This window comes from Telmatherina bonti (genome assembly GCF_933228915.1).
Source record: "Telmatherina bonti genome assembly, chromosome: 4".
Lineage (NCBI taxonomy): Eukaryota > Metazoa > Chordata > Actinopteri > Atheriniformes > Telmatherinidae > Telmatherina > Telmatherina bonti.
This window is the reverse complement of record NC_136622.1, coordinates 23,949,697-23,970,576: the sequence shown is the minus strand read 5'-3', so window position 1 is coordinate 23,970,576 and position 20,880 is coordinate 23,949,697. Positions and strand designations below refer to the sequence as shown.

Here is a 20,880-nt window from a genome sequence, read left to right as displayed (position 1 = left end):
GATTTGTTGATTCTTTTTTAGTTGTGAAAATCATTAGAACTCTGGCAAAAATCTTGGATCTAAGTCAGGAAGGCAAAGTTATGTCTTGCACATAACAAAGTCAGTCAGTACAAAAAATGGGTGACTATTGCCCAGCCTGTGTTTTTAAATACATCCCAATTAGACTCATCTTATTTGTCATGCCCATGTGATACGGCACTCTCAATGGCTTTTTGTCCATCTCATAAGGCATTTTAAGTTCTTCAGTCTGTTATGTAGTTACAAGGAATGCTAGTTACATGGAAAGGACGAGATATAATTCAGTGGATTTCAAACCACACCAGCTAAGAAGAAATTTGTTATCGTTATTCCTTCAAGGACAAAAAAAAATGTCATGGAAATATCAGTATCACTGGATTCATTGACTCATTTCACTTTCTTAAAAAAAAAAAAAAAAAAAAAAAAAAAACCAATGCAAATGTTTGCAGTATATTAACATAAATTCCAATGTATGTGATGATTTGGAAAGAAGAAGTTTGAGTAAAAGAAACAAAGCAGCCACATAACACCAGAGTCACTGTGCAACCACAGCACCTCCTGCTGGTATAGCATTCACATTTTGCATATTAAGCCTCTGATGCATGAATTATTAAGAAAAAGAAAAAATGGCACAATGTCTTTACATGCAATATTTTATTTCTACAGACATGTGCAGAAACACTTGTCTTTAATATCATTTCACTTTTTATTTAGTTTATTTATTTGATCTATATTTATAAAATAATATATTGTCATATTTATATTATAGAAATTTTCTGTAAAAATTTACTATTATCATTTTCTTGTTCTGTTTGTCACTGAGGTAATTACATGTATGTGTACATATGAAACTTTATATTATGTTTGTTTATGCTTCAGTGAGTGGCAGTGTGTTAGGTGACTCTCCTAATTTCCACTGAGGTGGCAACATTTCAAATATACTATCCTCACTTATGATGAATATACTAGAAAACAGCCTTTAAATATGTCTCCACTGTAGTGGACATGATGCATCAAAGGGTTAAGAGGATGCTATTAGTGTCTTCATGTTGTTGGATATACTTTAAATAAAAATAATAATTATAATATCTGTCACTTTGAATCACCTTTTTGGTAAATTCTGTCTCATCTTTGCTTTGTTGATGTGAAAAAATGCAATTAGCCTGATGGTTTCTTTGGCAAATAAAACATTTATTTCACAAAGCAGCAGAAAAAAACAAAACAAAAACATAATCATAAACCATTTTCACAGCTACATCTTGCAATGAAACCTGAATAATCCACATAATTTACGCCATCCACCTGCTAGACCGTATGTGACAGATTCAATTATGTATTGTAGTTGTGTTGACCAAGCCCGAGAAATTTAAGTTCTGTTGATTGTTAGCTAAATAATTGTATTTTGTACCAGACGTTTATGTGCCCCTTAGAGTTAGTGTTAATCAAGATCACATTTATAGTCATTAACAGCAAATACAAACAAACATACAAAAACAACATGTCACAGCAAAGATTTTTGCAACAATACATCTGCTTGTACAGTCTGATTTAGTTTAACCTGGGTTTTTTTTTTTTCGGAAGCTGCAACTGAGATGAGTTTTAGTTTACTGCACTTTCATCCCCCTCTTTCTTATCTCACTGGAGTACCAGTTGAAGGAGGCTGAGGAGAAGCTCGATCAGGCGAAATCTCAAAGTGATCCCCAATGAATTCATGTGTGGGACTGTTGTCTGGAAAGTCCTCATCCTGGGGGGGTGTGCACCCTGGGGACTCAGCAGCATCAACTTGCTGTTTCCGGATGTCCTGTGGGAGTTTCAGAAACCTGAGGGGGGAGTTGGAGAGGCAGTGATCATAATGCTGCTCGCTTTCTCAGGAGACAAAAAGTGAAGGACAAAGAGAAATGGACAGAGACCTGAAGAGGAGTTTTTGTCCTCGCTCTTTTTTGATGATATTGAGCTTGTAGTAGTGCCGCAAGGCGCGAGACATTTTCTCATAGGTCATATTGTCCCGGTTCTGTCATAAGAGCACAGCATGGTGTTAGCATGGTGTTACCCCCATCTCCCATGCTCATGTTGAATCACTGGCTTCATGTTTGTTTATTTTCCCTGTCAGATGAAGCACAAAAATAGGCAACTCACCTTGTGGTTTCCCCACAGACGTGCCAATCCATTGGGGTCAACCACCCTGAACACCAGGCTGTCTGTGTCTTCCCACCGGATGTAGTCTTGGTACCGATCATCACACAGCAGCTGATACACATAGTCCCATAGTAGTCTGCATTCTGGCCATAATAAAAAAAAAAGCAGTAACACATTTTTTAATTCAATAATCATAATTTTTTGGGGGTTCCATATTTATGGACCTGTATTCCACATATTAATATATTGCTTAAGTAACTCAGTCTAACATGAAAGCAATTCTGTATTATGGATATTAATAGATTAGACTCATTGTTTAATGCACTCTTAGGCTGCATGACAGCGAAAGAAGTGCAGAAGTAAATTATGACATATGTAACAGAAGTCAAGAAGATGTTAATATTTCTGCTTCTGATAATTTTGGAAAGAAATTATTAGTTTTTGGGAAACCTGACTTTTACAAGAATATGTAAAAACAAAAACCAGCAGAACTTCTGTTGCTGACTGTGTATGTGAGTTTTTTAGTGACTTTGTTTCAAAACAGATATCCAGTATTTGGGCATACTGATGCAGCTTTTCTGCTATAAAATGGATTTGTTCCAATGCCTTTTGTGTGTGTGTGTGTGTGTGTGTGTGTGTGTGTGTAACTAGTTTTCAACAAATGAATAGAACAATACCTGGGATGCGACCATTAGCTTTGTGAAGTGGACTTCTTGGCTTCTCGCGACTGGACAGGTTTAGTGGTTCCTGGATGATGTTCTCCGTTAGGGAAGGACACTGAACTTGTTTGTGGGGAAGTGTAGAGACAACTGTTGATTTGTTTGCAGATGCAGAAAATAACAAAAAAAAAGGAAAAGGAAAAATAGAGAGAGACATAATTTATTCTCACTTGTTATTAGAGATGCAGGGCAAAATATTGCTATATTTCTGGTAAGCTTCCATTTATACCCACTATTATGTGAAAGAGTGTAGGGGTATAAGATAGGGCCATTTCTAGGAGGTGACACAGGCTCCAGTGGGTTGCTCACCCTGGCTACAACAGCTGCAGACACTGCAGTGGTGATAGCGTGTGAAACTGCAAGGCAGAAATATGAGGAAATGTGAAATGTTAAATAGAAAGCAAAAGTAATTTTACCACAGTTTGAACATTTAAAATGAACTTACTAGTGTAATGTTTAACATGAAGAAGCCATTTTATATCTTGAAAGCAGGGCTAAGAACAAAGTCAACACATTGGACTCTGAATTTGTAAGAATGGCACATACCATACTTCCTACAATAGAAGTGTCTTCGTTTAGGGTAGATACAAACAAGGAATGTGCGTGGTTTTAGAGTACTTGTGCACTTAGGTTTAAGTTTAAAGTGGAACTATTATGTGCATTTCAGGCTAATTTATTTTTATTTCTGAGACCAGAAGGGCTGGGATTGATCGAGTTATTGTCACCCTGGAAACGAAGTGGAAAACAGCAACCCACAGCAACGAATGCAGCAGGATGTCTCTCTTTGATAAACTCACCAGCCATCGTTGGAAATAACTTTATCTGACGTTTTCCACCCGCCTGATGTATTTGTATATGCCCTTGTTAAACAGTAGAAGGTAACCAATCACCAAACCTTATCCCCCGGGACGTCACAAGGATTTCGAAGTAGAAAAAAACTCTCTAAAACGACGCGTTTTTCGTCACCATGGAAACCGAACGGAGAGCGTGCTGGAACTCAAACTCAAACTCAAACATGCGTTTAGGTGATAAAAAACAGTGTCGTTCACATGTCTGATGAGGATTCAACACTGTAACACTGTAGAAAGCACAGAAAACTTGAAATACCATAATAGCACCCCTTTAAACAGAGAAATACTGTGCTTTTTGTTCCAATAGATTTATTCGATTCATAAGAGTTGTAATTAATACACTTCTTACGAAGCACAGTACACAGAATAATTCAGTGTAATACTCTAAATGATCCCAAAACATAAGTGGCAAACAGAGAGTGTAAAAGAAAACAAGGGCTGACATGAAATGGTCAGGTTCAGGCAGGTTTAGGGAAGGGAAAAAAAAGCAAAATCGTGTATTCACAAAAGATACAGCAAAACCACAACAGAAAGCATTCCTGATCAGCCTTGGTATGTTTGTGCATGCTGATTAGGAATAAGATGGATCCACAATTTAACTAGTATTAAATGAAATTAAACTTGTTTAGATACCTCAAGAATAAACTGTATGTATATGTATATATATGTAATGTGTGTGTATACGTTACATATTTATCTATTTAGATGAATGGCTGTATGTTAAGAATTCATTGCCCAGGGCTTTGCTTTCTCAGATGTTAATATTGTATCTTACATACATACATACATACATACATATATACATACATACATATATACATACATATATATATATATATATATATATATGTATATATATATATATATATACATATACATATATATATATATATATATATATATATATATATATATATATATACATATACATATATATATATATATATATATATATATATATATATATATATATATATATATATATATACATATACATATATATATATATATATATACATATATATATATATATATATATATATATATATATATATATATATATATATATATATATAAATGTATGTATGTATGTGTGTGTGTGTGTATGTGTGTGTGTGTGTGTGTCATTCTAAATTTGCTCTAGACTGGCTTGAGCGATCATTGGCCATGTTGTCATTTGTGGGGAAAACCAATACAAACTTAGGGATAAAATCCTATTTCCACAAACGTACTTGACACTGACCTGAGGGGTCACTAACTGTCAAAGACTGTGACTCTTGGACTGCTTTTGAGGGTTTGTGGGAACCGGCTTCAACCCGAATGTGCCCACTCGCCGCAGAAGAAGGTGTGTTTGGAGGCTCACATGTGACAGTCCTCCTTTGCTGCTTAACACACTGGAGGATCTCATACAGAACATCCCCTGTGGAAAACCCAGAAGATCTCAAGAAAATTCAAAGAAACATCAGTATGCTGTTTGAGTGCTCTGATACTCCTCTCTCTACCTGAGCTGGGGCAGCGGCGTCTGAAGTCTTCTTTGGTAAGGAGGCACAAAGCTCTGCCATTCATCTCAAAACATCCCTTTTCTGGCTTCCGCAGCGAGTACTCCTTCTGAGCCCAATAGAGCCAGTGGGCGACATCCTCCTTGTCCCACAGAGATGGGTTTATTCCTATTTAATGCAAAGTTTAAAAAAAAAAAAACAAAAAAAAACAAAACAAACAACACTGACAGGGTAAGGCTGAGGGTGCTAAAAAAAAAAAAAAAAGGAAACTAGAGAAGAGTCTGACTCACTCAGGCGTCCAGGTAGATGCCACAGGTCCTCCTGAGTTGGAGGACTAACCAAAGGAACATGGTTAGAAGGTGAGAGAATGGCACTTGGAGGGAGATTGACCTGAATCCCTTGCATCACAGAGGAAGGACTGTTTGCTTCGTTTTCTTGCTACAAAACATACACACAAACAGATGCATACACAAACTTTAGTTAGCCTACCTAACAGCCATGCTGAGTAAAAGTTTAAAGCAGCAGAAATAACATTTAGACCGAAACTGTTACAAAGATAAAATGCCTCCATCCCTGCGCTTTTTCCCCCTCTCCCTTACAGTTTAATTTACCTTGATCGAAGGTGACGGGAAGGTGTTCGCCATTGAAATAGGTTATTTATTCGCTCGAGCTGAGAAACAGCATGATTTCTTCATACGCAGATGTACCGTTCGTCTACAACATGGAATAATCTAAAGGTCGCACTTCGCCAAACTCAGATTTAAGTGAAAATACAACACTTTGCCCAATTAAATAAATGCTATTCTATTTTCACATTCGACCCTTCCGGGAAATGAAAACGAAAGGAACATAATCCTCGCAGGGGGTGTGTGCACAACAGGCTCATTGGAGGAAGAATCAACGATAGGTGATCCTATACTTCCAAAAAAAAAGAGATAATTGCGGAAGCGCTTTTTATTCTCATTTTTGTACATGAAATGCAACACAGTGAAAGTTATTTTTCACACTTTTATGGATTCACAAAATAAAAACATTAATAAATAAAAGAGATGGGAGGGAATTAAAATGAAATAGCAAGAAGAACGAGTCGACGCTGCGGGTGCGTGGAAAAAGTACACGATGTCCGCAGCGCGTGCGCCCGTTCAACCGAGCGGCGCCGCCTCCTTTTAGCAGGAAATAAACATAGACGGCGACAAACGGCTGGATTTAATTTCACTGTTAAAGACATTAGGTAAGCCATTTATTCAGGCAAGCAGGCGAGAAATGGAAGTTATGATGAAAACACTGCAGCTCGTACAGTGTGGACAATTATAGTTAAAGCATTAAAATGATTAAAAAAAAAAAAAAAAACAGACGGAGAAGCTGCAGCGACGTTTCTGGACCAAAGTTGAGTGACCTTTATCATCTCCCAACTTCAATGTTAGCCTCGCTACTGTACAGTAAGCCTACATAGTCAATAGCACTAGTAAATATGATCAAATTTTGTATTCGAGAAGTCTTGAAGTCAGAGACAAGTAAATAAATCTCAGTATTAGATAGCCTCAATTAAAATGGACAGAAGCCGAGATCAGCTGTTGTTACTTTTATTTGTTAACCAGAGATGAGGTAATTTAGTAGTTATGTTGCTATATTGAGGATTGTTTTTCTTGCGAAAATAAAGTTTATTTTCGCCAGATAACATGATTAACGGTGGGTTTAAAGTTCGGCAGAGAGATGTGACAGGCGTGAAGAGGCCAGACAGAATGGCACATTTTGAGGGCAAGCTTGGGGTGATGAAAGTGCTGGGTGTTTTTCTCTTTCTTTCTTTCTTTCTTTCTTTCTTTATATTCTGTTTCGAAAGTTGCTGCTTTATTTAATAAAAGATAGTATTTGAAATGTCTTGCGAAAGTGTTTCAGCCTTTTTTTCATTTTTATTATTACAATCTCTATGTTGACACAACAGTGAAATATTGTGCTGCCAACTACATGATTTGTCTCATATTTCTCCAGTGATGTGGGCTGCAAAATTGGGGAAACAGTTAGGCAACCCCACACGATCTGTGGCTGGATGGTTGGTCAGTAAGCTGCTTACAGTTCGGAACAAGATCCTTGAGGAAAATGCTGTGCAGTTGTGCGGGATCCAACCAGGAGACACAGTGCTGGAGCTGGGTCACGGTCCAGGTCTGGGCCTGCAGTCAGCAGCCAAATTGCTCACTGACCCTAAAGGCCACCTCATTGGGGTGGATTACTCAGAGTACATGCATCAGGTGATCTTTAAGTTCTTAACAAAAAAAAGGGCATAAATCCTAAAATACAGAATGATATTTTTTTAAATGTTTTTTTAGTCAGCTTAATTCAGCCCCATACTGTAATCATTTCTATAAAGTATAATAACTAAGATACATCTGAGTAAATTGTAGGCAAAAAGCTGAAATATCTGTTGCAAATTTGTTTTTGGAGAAATTGCACACGTCAAAACAGTTGAGATAATTTATTTTTCTAATATGACAGATGGCACAAGAACGAGTGAAGGAACTCGTAACCACTGGCAAAGTGACTCTACACCACTGTGATGTTGCTGCAATGCCCCTGGCAGACAATACCGTGGATAAAGTCTTTCATTGTAACTGCTACTACTTTTGGCCTGATCTCAGGAAAGGAGCCACAGAAATACACCGTGTAATGAAACCAGGTAACTTTGCTGGACAGACTTTATTTTGAGACTGTATTTTTCATCCAAATAAAAACCTGCATCAAATCATTTTTTTAATAACATTTTTAACCCACCCAGGAAGCCTGATGGTTACCACATTAAGATTTTCTAATTTGGCAACTTTGACAGCAAAGCGAGTGCTGCCAGAAAAGAACTGGCACCCAGACACCTATATGGCAGCTCTGAGAGATTCTGGCTTCACTGACGTCAAGATGGAAGACAAACGGCACAAGGACATAACATTTCAGGCTATTTATGCCACTGCCCTAAAATGAAACTGCATGTTCCGTCCTGATTCTGATATTTTAAGGGTTTTATTTTCTGATTACCTAAATATAGCATACTATGCTTATTGAACATACATAATCTGTGAATTATTATAATAACTATGCAATTATTACAAATGTTTTCATTGTATTAATTGTGTTTTTCTGGTCACATGGTTGAAATATGTCAATTTCAAGAGAATGTGATGTGTGGCGGTTGTAGGAACATATTCGCCATTTTGCTTTCATTGGAGTGTTCGACCCAAGCTCATGTCTCTCCTCCATAGCAACAACCAGTAAGATAAGATAAGATAATCCTTTATTAGTCCCCCTCAGGAGAAATTCACATTGTTACAGCAGCCAGTAAAGTGGAAACACACTGTAAAATACAAAGAGAAATGTAAGAAACCAAGAATAAGTGAGGACAGTAATAAATTAATGCAACTACAAGAATAACAGATAAAATGACTTCAGTGCAGAATTGTTTTTGCACATTATGATCACATACACATATGATCAAATATGTGTTTTACTGTGAGCATGCCTGATTGTAAAGTCTGAAGGCAGCAGGGAGGAAAGACCTGCGATAGCGTTCCGTCACACAGCGTGGATGGAGCAGCCTGTTGCTAAATGAGCTGCACAATGCTGTGACAGTACTCTGCATGGGGTGAGGGGTACTTCCTATCAGGGATGATGGCTTTGTCAGCATCCTCCGATCTCCCACCTCCTCCACAGAAACCAGTGGGCACCCCAGGACCCCATCTTCCTCTTCTTACCAGTCTTTTCAGTCTCTTCTTGTCCACTGTTGCGGTGCTGCTGTTCCAGCAGACCACTCCGTAGAAGATGGCAGATGCCACCATTGAGTCATAAAAAGTCCTCAGGAATGCTCCCTGCACTCTAAAAGACCTGAGTCTCCTCAGTAGGTGGAGTCTGCTCTGCCCCTTCCTGTAAAGAGCTGTGGTGTCTGATCAATTCAGTTTGTTGTTCAGATGAACACCTAGATACCTCCAACCTCAATATCCAGTCCCTGGATATTCACTGGTGTAGGGCAGACATACTTGTGCCTGCCAAATTCAACCACCAGCTCCTTCGTTTTGCCCAAATTGATCTGGAGACAGTTACTGTGGCACCAGTCCACAAAGTCCTGGAGAAGTCTTCTATACTGCCTGTCATCCCCATCTGTGATAAGGCCGACCACTGCAGAGTCGTCCGAGAACTTCTGCAGATGACAGCAGCTTGCTTTCTCCACTCCTGTGCCAACTCTTTGCTGTACCTTGTCAGGCCTGCTCCTGTCATTCCATTGGGCTGGAGAAGATGGGCTGTGGGATGTCCCTACAAAACCCCCACATCCAACCTCCACTGGGTGGATGATGGCAGTCCAGCCTCTCTCTTTGCAGTCCAATCTGAGTACTTGAGCCACTTGGGCTTGTACACTGCTGCTATTTACTCCTCCCATGGCACAGTAATTTCCATAATGAGAACATTTTTGGCCACTGTAGCCCATATCACAACATCCAGTCTGAGTGCTGTCTCTGTGATCTCGACTGGAATGCCGGGCCAGCAGGGAACCTGGGGAGCTGTCTGTGTTAGCCCTAAGCCCTACATCCTTTAGCTGCCCTGCCAACTTTCTCATTGAAAAAAACGATTAAATGTGTGGAATTACATCTTAAGGAATAGAATTTACTGTTATGTTTTAATAATATGATGCTGATTAAAAACAATTAATGTAATATTTGGGAAGTTGGATGAATTTATTGGACTCAAATAATTAATAATCAGTAACTAAAGTATGTGTGGGTCAGTGTTTTTTTGTTTGTTTTTTTTGGGGGGGGGGGGGGGGTGCATGTATGGTAGAATAAACTAGAATAAACACACAGCATTTTACTTGCATTTTACTGTTGAAGCTATAAATGATAACATACATTTAAAAACTATTCAGAATAGCCTAAATCCAAACTTATATGTTGAGTTTGACATTTGATAATAATTTGATAATACTGACAGTTATTTTGGATTTAACTGAGAAGCAAAGATAATCAACAAGATGACTAAAGCATCAATACCAGTAGCTTCAATAAACATGTTTTTTTTAAAGCAGAGGGAGTATTGTGCCTGGGTTGATGACATGATGCAGTCCATCGAATACTATGATTAAAATATTAGAAATTCACCGGTAGGTGGCGATCTGTCTCTGGTTAAGTAACCGTTTTTAAAGCTGTAGAAGAAGAAACCCGTGAAGAAGAATCGCAGTTGGCGGCTGGTCGCTTAGGAGCGGAATTCAAAACGAGTTTTCAGCGTTTCTTTCTGTAATTTATTAAATATAGATCTAAAGGTAAGCGTAGCTTTGTATCAGCAAGCTAACATGAAGCGTGATAAAGATAAACTCCAAGAAAGCAGAATATAATGCGCTGACAATCATTTGTTTTTTGTAAATAAGTAGAGTAAGAGTTGTGTTCGTTTGTTGTATTTTCTGTTACAGAATGCAGAGGGCTTCCCGTTTGAAGCGTGAGCTCCAGATGCTGAGCACCGAGCCACCTCCCGGGATAACATGTTGGCACACCGAAGAACGGATTGACGATCTCCGTGCACGTAAGTACCACAATATTGTCACGTCATGCCAGAAAATCACGACATTAGCCAAAAGCTGGTTATTGGAATTTGACCAATTTAGATGTAAACTCCTGTCAATACTGAGAACTGAGAGAATACTGAGAGCACCAAAGACCCAGATTTTAAAGTGGAATAACCATATAACAAATATTTATGAAGTTAACTGTTTGCATCCAGTCCCCATTGTGTGTAGACTGATTTGGAATAAAATAAATTAAATTAATATTATCAGGCGTGTCTAACATAAAATGCGAATGCTTAAAGGAGTATTGTACAAGCTAGTTAAACTGCTTAGTCTGTCTGAAGCAGCATTTATCATTCCAGGTCTGCCCTGCATGTCTTGGATGTGTTCCTACTCAAACATGCCTGATTCAGAATAATAAATGTCCTTATTAAGTTCTCTGCAAGCCTGTAGACATTGTTTGTTCGGGTGTGTTTAAAGTCGGGTTTTTGATAAAACATGACAGGTTGTAGGTCTTGAGGACTTGGATTGAGACACTGGTCTAAAGTGATGATGGTAAGACAGTCCTCAGGGGTCACTCGCCTGCTGCTCTTGGATGTTTCTTGCTGCAGCATACAAGAATCAGATTAATAGGTCAACATGATTGGGTAGAACTTGACAACAAGCCGTTGAGCCAAGTCATTTAATTTGAATCAGGTGTGTTGTATCAGGGAGACAACTAAAAACTTGCTGGACTGCAGCTCTCCAGTACAGCTGGACACCACTGGTCAATAGTGAAAGCTATCTTTACATGGTACAAATACTGATAAATGGTGTTCATATAGAAAGTGTTCATCACATAAAGTTTTTAGGGGTAATAATTGATGACAAACTTAGCGGAAAGTCACATATTAAATACATTTGTAACAAGCCATCAAGAAGCAAATCAATAATGGCTAAAGTAAGTCACTTTATACATTACGAAGCACTCCACATACTGTAATGTTCGATGGTCTCACCATATTCAATTTACTGTATAAAGGTTTGGGGTAACACTTATTAAAAGTTCACTGGAGCCAGAGGACAGATTTAAACTGCAAAAAAAACAGAAAAACAATTTGAGTCATCCATAAAGCAGGTGAATATACAAATCCACTTTTCATTAAGTCTAAAACATTGAAATTACATCATATAATAGACTTTATTACAGTAGTATTTTTATATAAAGTCAAGAAAAACGTATTGCCTTGCTACCTGCAATCAATGTTTCTGAAAAGAAGCGGGGGGTTTAACCTTAGAGACAGGTCAGAATTTAAAATAATGTGATATTGAACAACTAAAAAATGATTTAGTATAACAATTAATGGAGTGAGACGCTGGAATGGATTGAATGTAGAGAAGAAACAATGTCCAAACATCATCCTAATTTATGAAGAAAAAAAAACAGAGTATATTTAAAAGGTATGGGAGTGAGTATGCATTATATGCATTTGCAGGGAACACATAGATGTATTTGGCGGATGATGTGGCGGTGTTTAGGCACAGATGGATTGTGAATTGTCGCAAATATGATGGAGTATTGTCCGTTGCTATGTTTTGGATTGTGTGATCATGGATAGTATAGTCTGGGGTGAATATGTGTGATTTAAGTTCTTGTATACTCTATATGGGTGACTTGGCTAATATGCATGGTTTGATGTCTGAAGCTGTTATTATGTATTTACATCTGAATTTATGCTATGTAGTTAGTGTGAGTATATGATGTGTAACATCGACATTTAGAAAAAGGAGGTAGGATTTAATAAGTTTTACACTTATTCCTACACCTTTTCGAACATATAGATTGGTCACTTGTAAATTAAATTTTTTGCGTCACGTGTGACCTCTTAATTTTGTTTGCTTTGTTGTTTTATATCCGTGTTTGAGTTAATCTAATTACTGTTCAAAATAAATAAATAAAAATATATGAAATATGTACAAATGTAGTGTCAGATTCAGAATAATCATTACTGTTATTATATTGTAATTTTAGAGATTTTGGAAATGCCTTAACTTAGTAGTGAATTTTCATTCTTCATATATGTCACCATTTTTTTTTTTATATGAAAAAATGTATATAGCTTTGCTTTCCCCTATAGAAATAGTGGGTGGAACAGGAACTCCATATGAAGGTGGAATCTTTTCCTTGGAAGTCAAAATCCCAGATAGGTACCTTTTTATTTAAAGCCTAATATCAATGCATCTCATTCAACCTGTTTGCCAGTTTCAAGCATTTACTAAAACATGTTCAACTAACTTACTTTTATCTTTTAGGTATCCATTTGAGCCTCCAAAAATAAAGTTCTTGACCCCAATCTATCACCCAAACATTGACAACTCAGGACGTATCTGCCATGATGCTCTCAAACTGCCACCAAAGGTAGTAATAGATTTAAAAAACAAGAGATAATCTATTTTTCACTCAACTGGTCTGTTTTTTTATGTTAACACTTTTTCTGTGCTGTGAAAGAAAAGCTATATATACATGTTTAGATAGGTTTTTGCTTTGAATTTTCCTTCAGGGAGCCTGGAAGCCATCCCTGAACATTTCCACAGTCCTCACCTCCATTCAGCTCCTCATGGCTGAACCTAATCCAGATGACCCACTTATGGCTGACATTGTGAGTCATTTGTGATCTTTTATTTCCATGACAAGATCATACTGCCTCTTTCAGTAGCTTTACTTGAAAAAATTATCACCCTGCAGTGCTTAATTTGTATTTTAAGACAATATGGTTAAGTGACAGTAGAGCTTTTATGGAATGGGAAAAGAACTAAATAAATATTCCATTATATATTTTATTTGAAGTCTAGGCTTTTGCTTAGCATACACACAAAAAAAAAACTTTGAGCACTTTTACCTCTGATTACAAAAAGAAAAGAGTGATTTTCAAACCTATTAGGTGTAGGTGATAATACAAAGAGAGATTGTGTGAGAACACTTAGGTCTGTAACAAACTTACCTTTTCTCTTGTTTTAATACAGTCATCAGAGTTCAAATACAACAAGCACCTGTACATGGAAAAAGCCAGAAGGTGGACTCAGGATCACGCTGTTCAAAGGAATACTGTAAGTCTCCAGTTGTATGGATATTTCATTGCTGTTCTTGAACAGTTTCTCTTTTTTCATCACGTGATATAATGCTGCTTGCTCCACAGCAGTTTTTTTATGCGATTACGTGTAGTAGCTTATATGACCCACAAGGTTGTGCTGTGGCCCCTCAAAAGATCTGTTCTGTAACGTTTGCTTTTAACATTGTTAGTGATGTGTGATATATATCCAGATGTGACCACAGTTCATACAGAAAAGTATCATGCATGTGTGTCCAGGGACGTGTGGAGAATAACAAAGAAAACATTCAGGATCAGAATAAATCATCTCGAAAAAGAGAGGCGCTCCATGGACACCAAGAGACAGAAGAGCCATCAAAGAGACCCTGTGTTTAGTTTCCACCCCTCTTGTTAGGTTTATATAAGACTTTTAATTTTCATTTTAGCTCCAACACTGTCATGCAAATACACACACACACACATATGTATATATATATGTATGTGTATATATATATATATATATATATATATATATATATATATATAAATATATACACACACACACATGGATTGATTGGTTTAGTATTGTATTCTGTGTATGTGTTGTGATATTAAAGTTTATCAATGCATTGAATTTAGTGCTTTGACTTTGTGTGAAGTGTTGGTTTGTTTTAGAATAGTAGCATAGTCAGAGGGGAGGTTAACAAGGGTATATAAAGTACAAAGATAATCATTTTATTCAAATATATGCTTACCAATCGTATACAAAGTATGTACAACCTAAACGGTACATTTTTTGTTTTGTTTTTTTTTACAAACTAAAATTTTTTTAATATATAAAATTATATATTTGCCGTTTTATAAAAAGAAGACGGACATCATAAGGCTGTAGTGAGTCAATACCATGCTAGCTCAGAGGTAGTTATATTGTATGTATAGAGATCACTTGCCTACTGTAAAATCTGTAGAAAGATAGCTACGTCCCATTCAGACCGCATGATTTCTTACTTCCAGGTAAGCACAGTTTCATATTAGAGACCAAACAATGTAAACCGCATGAAGCTGTATATATAGTCCATTTGATGTTACATTTTGCTACCTAAACATGATTTTTTTGTGTGTCAAGCCTGTTATGTTACACAATTTGAGCATGTCTGACAATGTTGCTGTAAATGAAAAATACTGGCTTACACTGGTTAAATGACCTGGTGTGGTTGATGACTCCCTTTTTGTTTGAAACAGACCTATAAACGCTATAATTTAAAATAAAAGTAACTTCACTTTAAAAAAAAAAAACAACATTCTGTAACTTATAATTTACATTTGTAGTGATCACATTTCAGTATAAACATTCGGTCTGGGTAAACCATTGATCTATGTAATGCTTAATTTTACATGTTAACTTTTCCGTTTCCTTTGTTCAAGTTTGTGATTGACTCAGTCCACTGGATAGTCTCCAAAATAGTCCTTTAGTACAACAGTACTGGCATTTCCTGAAAGAAAGTTTTTCCTGGAAAAGAAAATTTTGTCCCAGCCTCCATTTATAGTTTTCTCATTAACTTCTCTATTGTCCCCAACAGCTTCTGTTGACTTATTCTAAGGAGCTTATAAACCGATAGCAAGAGATGGTCCATGAAGGCCTGTAGTGTCCCAGATTTCCATACAGCTGACTTGGTGGCTCATGGATGAGAAGTGAGTCATGTTAGGACGATACAGGGCGTGTTATGAATCTCACCTTGATCCAAACTTTCATAATATTCATAGTCTCTTCAGCTCCCTCATTCTGTCACCCTCTCCCTATCTCTGACTGTGTGAGTGGGTATTTGGCATGGGATGAGTGGAACAGAAGAAGTGGAAGAGCAGTGGGACAATCGGATTGGATCTAATCCAAACTGTGGAGAAGATCCCCCCTTGTTCATGGCATCAGCATCATTAAGTGACACCTGCATTGATGAATCGGAGCAGGAGCTCTTCTCTGTCTCCACGGAGACCAATGAGTCCAGGGTGCGGTCGCGGCGCAGCTGTGGGCGTGCTTTGGGGCGAGGCCAGAAGAACAATTGAGAGTGATCTCTCGTGAAAAGGAGGAAGAGAAGAGGGTTGAGGCAAGCAGGCAAGGGCTGAAGGAGCAACAGGACTGATTTCAGAACCTCATCTCCCAGAGAGAGGAGACCCAGAAGGGAGCAAAGAGAGAGGAAAGCTACTGGAACGTACAGGAGGCCATTAGTGAATATTAGCCAGGCAACATGTTTGATCATAGCACAGTCCCACAAGCCCTCACATTCCCCCCTCAGTAACTCCCAGTAAAGACGGATGTAAGAACCTGTTACTATTAGCAAGCACAGGGTGTTCATCATAATGAGTGCCAAAGGAAAGCCAAGGGAAGATGGCAGACGAGGAACTGGGGGTGGTAGGGGTGAAGGGAGACAAAAAGGTGAAGATCCATACTCTCCAACTCCTACCAGTGGAAGAGAAGCTAGTATGAGGGACAGAGCGAGGCAGAAAAACGCACATGTGCGCACACTCCCAAGGGACGGGGATTTTCCATAGGCACGGGCACACGTCACACTCATGCCACACTGCACTGCTGCGAGAGTGAGTAACAATACACTCGCTTCGGATGCAAATACCCAGACCCATCCAGTTGCCTGACACCCAGGACCTCCCTCCCAGCGGGCTCCGTAGTGACTGAATTCTCCCAGAGTAAGAGCATCAACAAGGGCCAGGGTGCACGTACACACCCCGGTCAGCAGATTGGAAGCACCCATGCAAGCCACGGTGAAGCGAAGTGGTGACAGGTTTCCAGGTGTGCCAAAGAGGGATAAGAGCAGGATGGAGTTCCCCAGCAAAGATGCCAGGGAGATGGACCACAAGCCAACACGAACCAGCCAGCTGCCCAGAAGAGACTCACAAGGACGGAAGGGACCTGAACACACAAGAAATGCAACTAATAAGCTAAAAGATAAAGTGTCAAACACAGTTTTCTCATACCTGTCTAATTTTAATGATAACTTGAGTTACCAGGTATGGGTGTGCATTGCACACTGGTCTGCAGTTTGGATTCTTCTACTTCAAGCTGGAACTCCTCCAGGTCAGGATCATCTGGAAGAAAACATTGTTGGGTCAAAATTTAGAGATGCACCTCTTTACTGCAAAACTCTATTGTGTGTGACCTCTTTAGCTTTTATAACACTTTTAAATAAATCTATAAGGAGTACATGCACTATAAATTATGTGTGGTAGTAACTCTTCTGTGTTGTTGTAATAGTAAAGCAGTTTTTTTTGCAGTGATGGACAAATAATTGGAACTTCCATGATTCTGATGAGTATAACATGTTTATACAAAGTGGAAGAAACATATATAAGTGTATTTATTCTATGTATTGTTGCCATGTAGTGCACCCAGTAATTGTTTGGATTCAGTTTTAGTGGAGTGGGTCTAATAGTTTTCATCTCAACCTAATTTTGGTTGCTTGCGTTTTTTTTACACCAACCAAAGGAATGTATAGGTCAATATGTAAGTGGAAGCAAGTCAAGTACAGAGTAATGATAGTTTCAGTGTGACTCTGACATGTTTCTGGCTTAGAAACTAAGCAAAAGCAACCAGAACTCAGATTTCTTTCTAACGTGTTCTGAGGGTGTATCCCATTTTTAATTCTAATTGCATACTTTGGTGGATACAAGTGTGTGCTGTCTTACAGTGTGTGTCAGCATGGATGGGATACATGGCTAGAGTCCTCTTGTGAAGGTCTTCATGAGTGCTGCTCTGTTCTGTATCCCACTGGTTGATAGGTTTGTAGGTTTCACAGGATGCATATATACAGCACTGGTACGTATAAGGCATTTCTACCACCCTGTACCAAATAAACAAGAATAGTATTTACGAGAGAGAATAATGCCACAGTAGTTGGTATAAAACAAATGTACAATAAAATAGCAAAACTCCAACTTTTCTACTTTAGCCTTTGTTTTGAGCATAATCTTTGTCATTTAACTAATTTTTTTTAGAATTTCATTTTTTAGCCTGTATTAACATTTTAAACTTCCAATCTTTCTCCGTAAGTGCATATAGCTTGAGGAAAAAGAGGCCATTTTCTTAAGACTGGATCAACTTTGATGTGAGTGACTGCAGGGAGGCACTTATTGTACTATAATAGATCTTTGGAAATGGATAACTGCCAGGTCCTTTGTTTTGGTCAGTTTTCTACAGTAATGGTGTTATTGTGCCTTCATCACGTGCCATCTTTCAATGCCTTTGAAATCATCTCGCACTTTTTTACTTCACTGCACCTTTCCAGGCCTTCAGGGATGTTTGTAACAGGATTTAACTTGCTATCAAATGCCTCCTCCCTTTCGAAGCTCAGCCCAGGAATAGCTTGCAGGGCTACGCTGTAATTAGCTGAATGTCGGACTGCTTTTGGTAAATGGGTGATATAAACAGAAAATTGTGAGGAGAGGGATATTAGATATTAGATGTTAGATATTAGAGGGGGGGTGAATGCTCATTGATGGTGTGCTTGTATGTTACCTCATGTAGGGAAAGTGATCAGGACTAAAGGGCTCATATAATTCTGCGTTTCCCCTCAGTTTGAGATGTGTGAGACCTCCCAAACCTGCCACAGGTACAGAACTGAGACGGTTCTCAGCCAGGTCCCTATAAAAAAAAAACAAAAAACAAAAAAACAATGTTTGTAAAATGTTCTTTTTGTATTGCAGATATTGTTCAGGCTCAATTTTAATGCAAAGGAGAAAAAAAAACTTGTCTTTTTGATATTATAACCCGTTCAAACAAGGTTCTGTACCAAATTTCCTTCAGCTAGTACCATCTGTCATATAGAGAATGCACTTATTTGACAAGACAAGCTTAAATCAGTCTTTACACAAATATGTAATTTTGTATTGACATGACCTTAGAAGAAGCTCTTGGCTATACAGATGGGGCTTCAAACACTTAATGCATGCCATTTCTTTCTGCAGACTGAATCAGAGAGGATAGGCTTTCTATGGTACAGACAAAAGCTGCACGACTGTGTAAACCCAGGGCTACTAATTCATGAAACACAAATCATCTTCACCTTTACAAGGGAAGAGGGAGAGTTGTACTGAGTGCTAGATGTCTGTTTTAACTCACAGTTTGATTAAAGAATGGAGTGAGGTAAAAGCATCTGGATGGATCCACTCTATCACGTTCCAGCTCAAGTCACTGTAACACACAAAGAAACACAAAATAAATCCTAGTATACTTAGAGGAGTTGCAGTTGCACATTTGATCTTGTCTGCCTCTTGGAGGTGTCTATCGCCACTAGATGTCAGTATGAGAACATATGTCTTCATAGCTTTGATCCGAAAGCTCCCGTCCTAGTCTTATTCAGCTTCCATACAATCACTCACTATGTACTTGTGCAATGTCATTAATTTCAACTAAACTTATTGTTTCAGGCAAATCTTAGCTTTGAGGAGGTTTAAGTACTTAGTATTTAATAAAAGAAAAGCTCATATAAAAATATAATCACTCAAAATGATTTACACTACAAACCAACCTTGAGTTTTTATTGAATTCATACGGTGCTTATTCCAAACCAACTGGGGTTTAAACCTCTGACATCTCAATTAAAATAAGAGACTTTCTACACAAGATAATGCATTTAAAAGAAAATGGTGTCATATAAAAGGATAAAGTGAACAATTAGATCAAAGATTCACTCACAGTGCTCTAAGAGAGCTGAGCTGCTGGAAGGTGCTCGCTTCTATCCTCCTGATCTGATTATGCTGCAGTCCTCTGTTAATAAAATATATGAGCTTACAAACCACTTCTATAGTACAAGGATGTACAGTAACAATGTAAACAGAAAAAGTTAATTTGGAAGTGTACAACTGTCTTACGAGATAAGTACTCACATTTCTTGCAGTGCTGAACAGTGGTAAAAGCTAGGGAGATCCTCTATCTGGTTGTAAGACAGCTCCCTGCAACAACACACAGCAAACACACTAAATCAGAGCAGTAAAGAACACAGTGGCCAGCTGTGGATTTCTGGTGTGGGAAATTATGGGGTGATAAGATTATTTGGGTGTCAAAGCAATAGAACAGGACTATTTTTTATTTTCGGGGGAAGGGTGTGGGTGTGTGTGTGTGTGTGGGGAGGGGGGGGTGTATGGTGTGGCAGACATAGTGATTGGATTCCATAGCAATGTGATTGTATAAGTGATTGCTTGGGGGGAAAACTCTCTGCAGTTTGGTTTTGTCAATCTGTTCTTGTACTTCTCACTCACCCCCTTGCGCATGTGTGAGTTTGTATGTGTGCACTTACAGCACTCTGAGGCAAGGCAGCTGCTCGCATAGATCCACAGGGAGAGCTGAGAGTCCAGCCAGAGTCAGGGTCCTATAGGGAAAAAAATAGGTTCCTCTGATCATTGTTGGAGCGCAAGCAAGCGAGAGGATCCCCTCACCTCGTGAGTCTAACTTGGTCAGACAGGCAGCTGTGTAGGTTCGCCAAACCTGTCACTGGCTGGCATAACTAACCCACCCAACTCAATGCTTCTCTTCGTCTCTCAACCTTCCAAAATGCACATGTTCTGACCTCAGCCCAGGTGTTTTTCCACATTTTTAATGCAGTATGCTGTGAGATATTACAATGATACTCACAAAATTTCCAGGCTGGTGGTTCCTTTCAGATCTGGAAACTCTTGAATCTGGGTTGCCCCGTTCAGGGAACTGCAGTCAAATAATGGGGGGGGGGGGAGTGTCAGGCAACCATCTTTCTCTTTGTTTCTCTCTCTTACACTCACACGTGAACACAGACCTTGTCTAACAGCTCATTTCAGCCATGAGACTATTCCTCCAACATCAACAGAGGCGATTTGGACGTCTCACCAGACATCATAAGTCACACTATTCAACATGTTCTCACAACACACTCTCTTACCACATCAGCACACAGCAAAGCCATACGCTAACACAACATCATTCAGTAGGCTATTACACATGTCCACTCAACTCTCACTGCAAGGGACAGAGGATGATTTAAACAGTGTTTGGGCTAACTCACTTAGAATGGTTTTTAA

General features: G+C 38.5%; 4 protein-coding genes across 4 annotated transcripts in view; 2 read left to right on the top strand and 2 right to left on the bottom strand.

The window, feature by feature from the left end:
* Positions 1 to 1,315: 1,315 nt before the first annotated feature.
* On the bottom strand, positions 1,316 to 6,050 carry etv7 (ETS variant transcription factor 7). The gene is made up of 9 exons (XM_079239891.1): positions 5,835 to 6,050; positions 5,514 to 5,661; positions 5,227 to 5,391; positions 4,968 to 5,144; positions 3,107 to 3,229; positions 2,832 to 2,963; positions 2,155 to 2,297; positions 1,929 to 2,029; positions 1,316 to 1,838 (listed from the first exon to the last, which is right to left on the bottom strand). Exons 1-9 carry the CDS (start codon positions 5,865 to 5,867, stop codon positions 1,649 to 1,651), a joined length of 1,212 nt encoding a protein of 403 aa, XP_079096017.1. The 5' UTR covers positions 5,868 to 6,050; the 3' UTR covers positions 1,316 to 1,648.
* Positions 6,051 to 6,415: 365 nt separating this feature from the next.
* On the top strand, positions 6,416 to 9,831 carry LOC306755169 (putative methyltransferase YdaC). Its single transcript, XM_079239459.1, has 4 exons — positions 6,416 to 6,454; positions 7,213 to 7,469; positions 7,714 to 7,894; positions 7,994 to 9,831. The coding sequence occupies exons 2-4, from the start codon at positions 7,215 to 7,217 to the stop codon at positions 8,188 to 8,190; spliced, it is 633 nt and encodes a 210-aa protein (XP_079095585.1). The 5' UTR covers positions 6,416 to 6,454; positions 7,213 to 7,214; the 3' UTR covers positions 8,191 to 9,831.
* A 587-nt stretch (positions 9,832 to 10,418) lies between these two features.
* ube2t (ubiquitin-conjugating enzyme E2T (putative)) lies at positions 10,419 to 14,288 on the top strand. The gene is made up of 7 exons (XM_079239790.1): positions 10,419 to 10,513; positions 10,661 to 10,770; positions 12,871 to 12,940; positions 13,046 to 13,151; positions 13,294 to 13,392; positions 13,757 to 13,840; positions 14,101 to 14,288. The coding sequence occupies exons 2-7, from the start codon at positions 10,662 to 10,664 to the stop codon at positions 14,215 to 14,217; spliced, it is 585 nt and encodes a 194-aa protein (XP_079095916.1). The 5' UTR covers positions 10,419 to 10,513; position 10,661; the 3' UTR covers positions 14,218 to 14,288.
* Positions 14,289 to 14,620: 332 nt separating this feature from the next.
* The window catches only part of lgr6 (leucine-rich repeat containing G protein-coupled receptor 6), a 36,794-nt gene continuing 30,534 nt past the window's right edge, over positions 14,621 to 20,880 (bottom strand). Inside the window, exons 10-18 of the mRNA XM_079238632.1 lie at positions 20,462 to 20,530; positions 20,127 to 20,198; positions 19,717 to 19,782; positions 19,526 to 19,597; positions 18,950 to 19,021; positions 18,347 to 18,472; positions 17,518 to 17,672; positions 16,840 to 16,920; positions 14,621 to 16,744 (exon numbers count right to left, since the gene is read on the bottom strand). Of these exons, the coding sequence (XP_079094758.1) occupies positions 15,600 to 16,744; positions 16,840 to 16,920; positions 17,518 to 17,672; positions 18,347 to 18,472; positions 18,950 to 19,021; positions 19,526 to 19,597; positions 19,717 to 19,782; positions 20,127 to 20,198; positions 20,462 to 20,530 (1,858 nt within the window). The 3' untranslated portion in view covers positions 14,621 to 15,599. The remainder of the gene's footprint in view (positions 16,745 to 16,839; positions 16,921 to 17,517; positions 17,673 to 18,346; positions 18,473 to 18,949; positions 19,022 to 19,525; positions 19,598 to 19,716; positions 19,783 to 20,126; positions 20,199 to 20,461; positions 20,531 to 20,880) is intronic.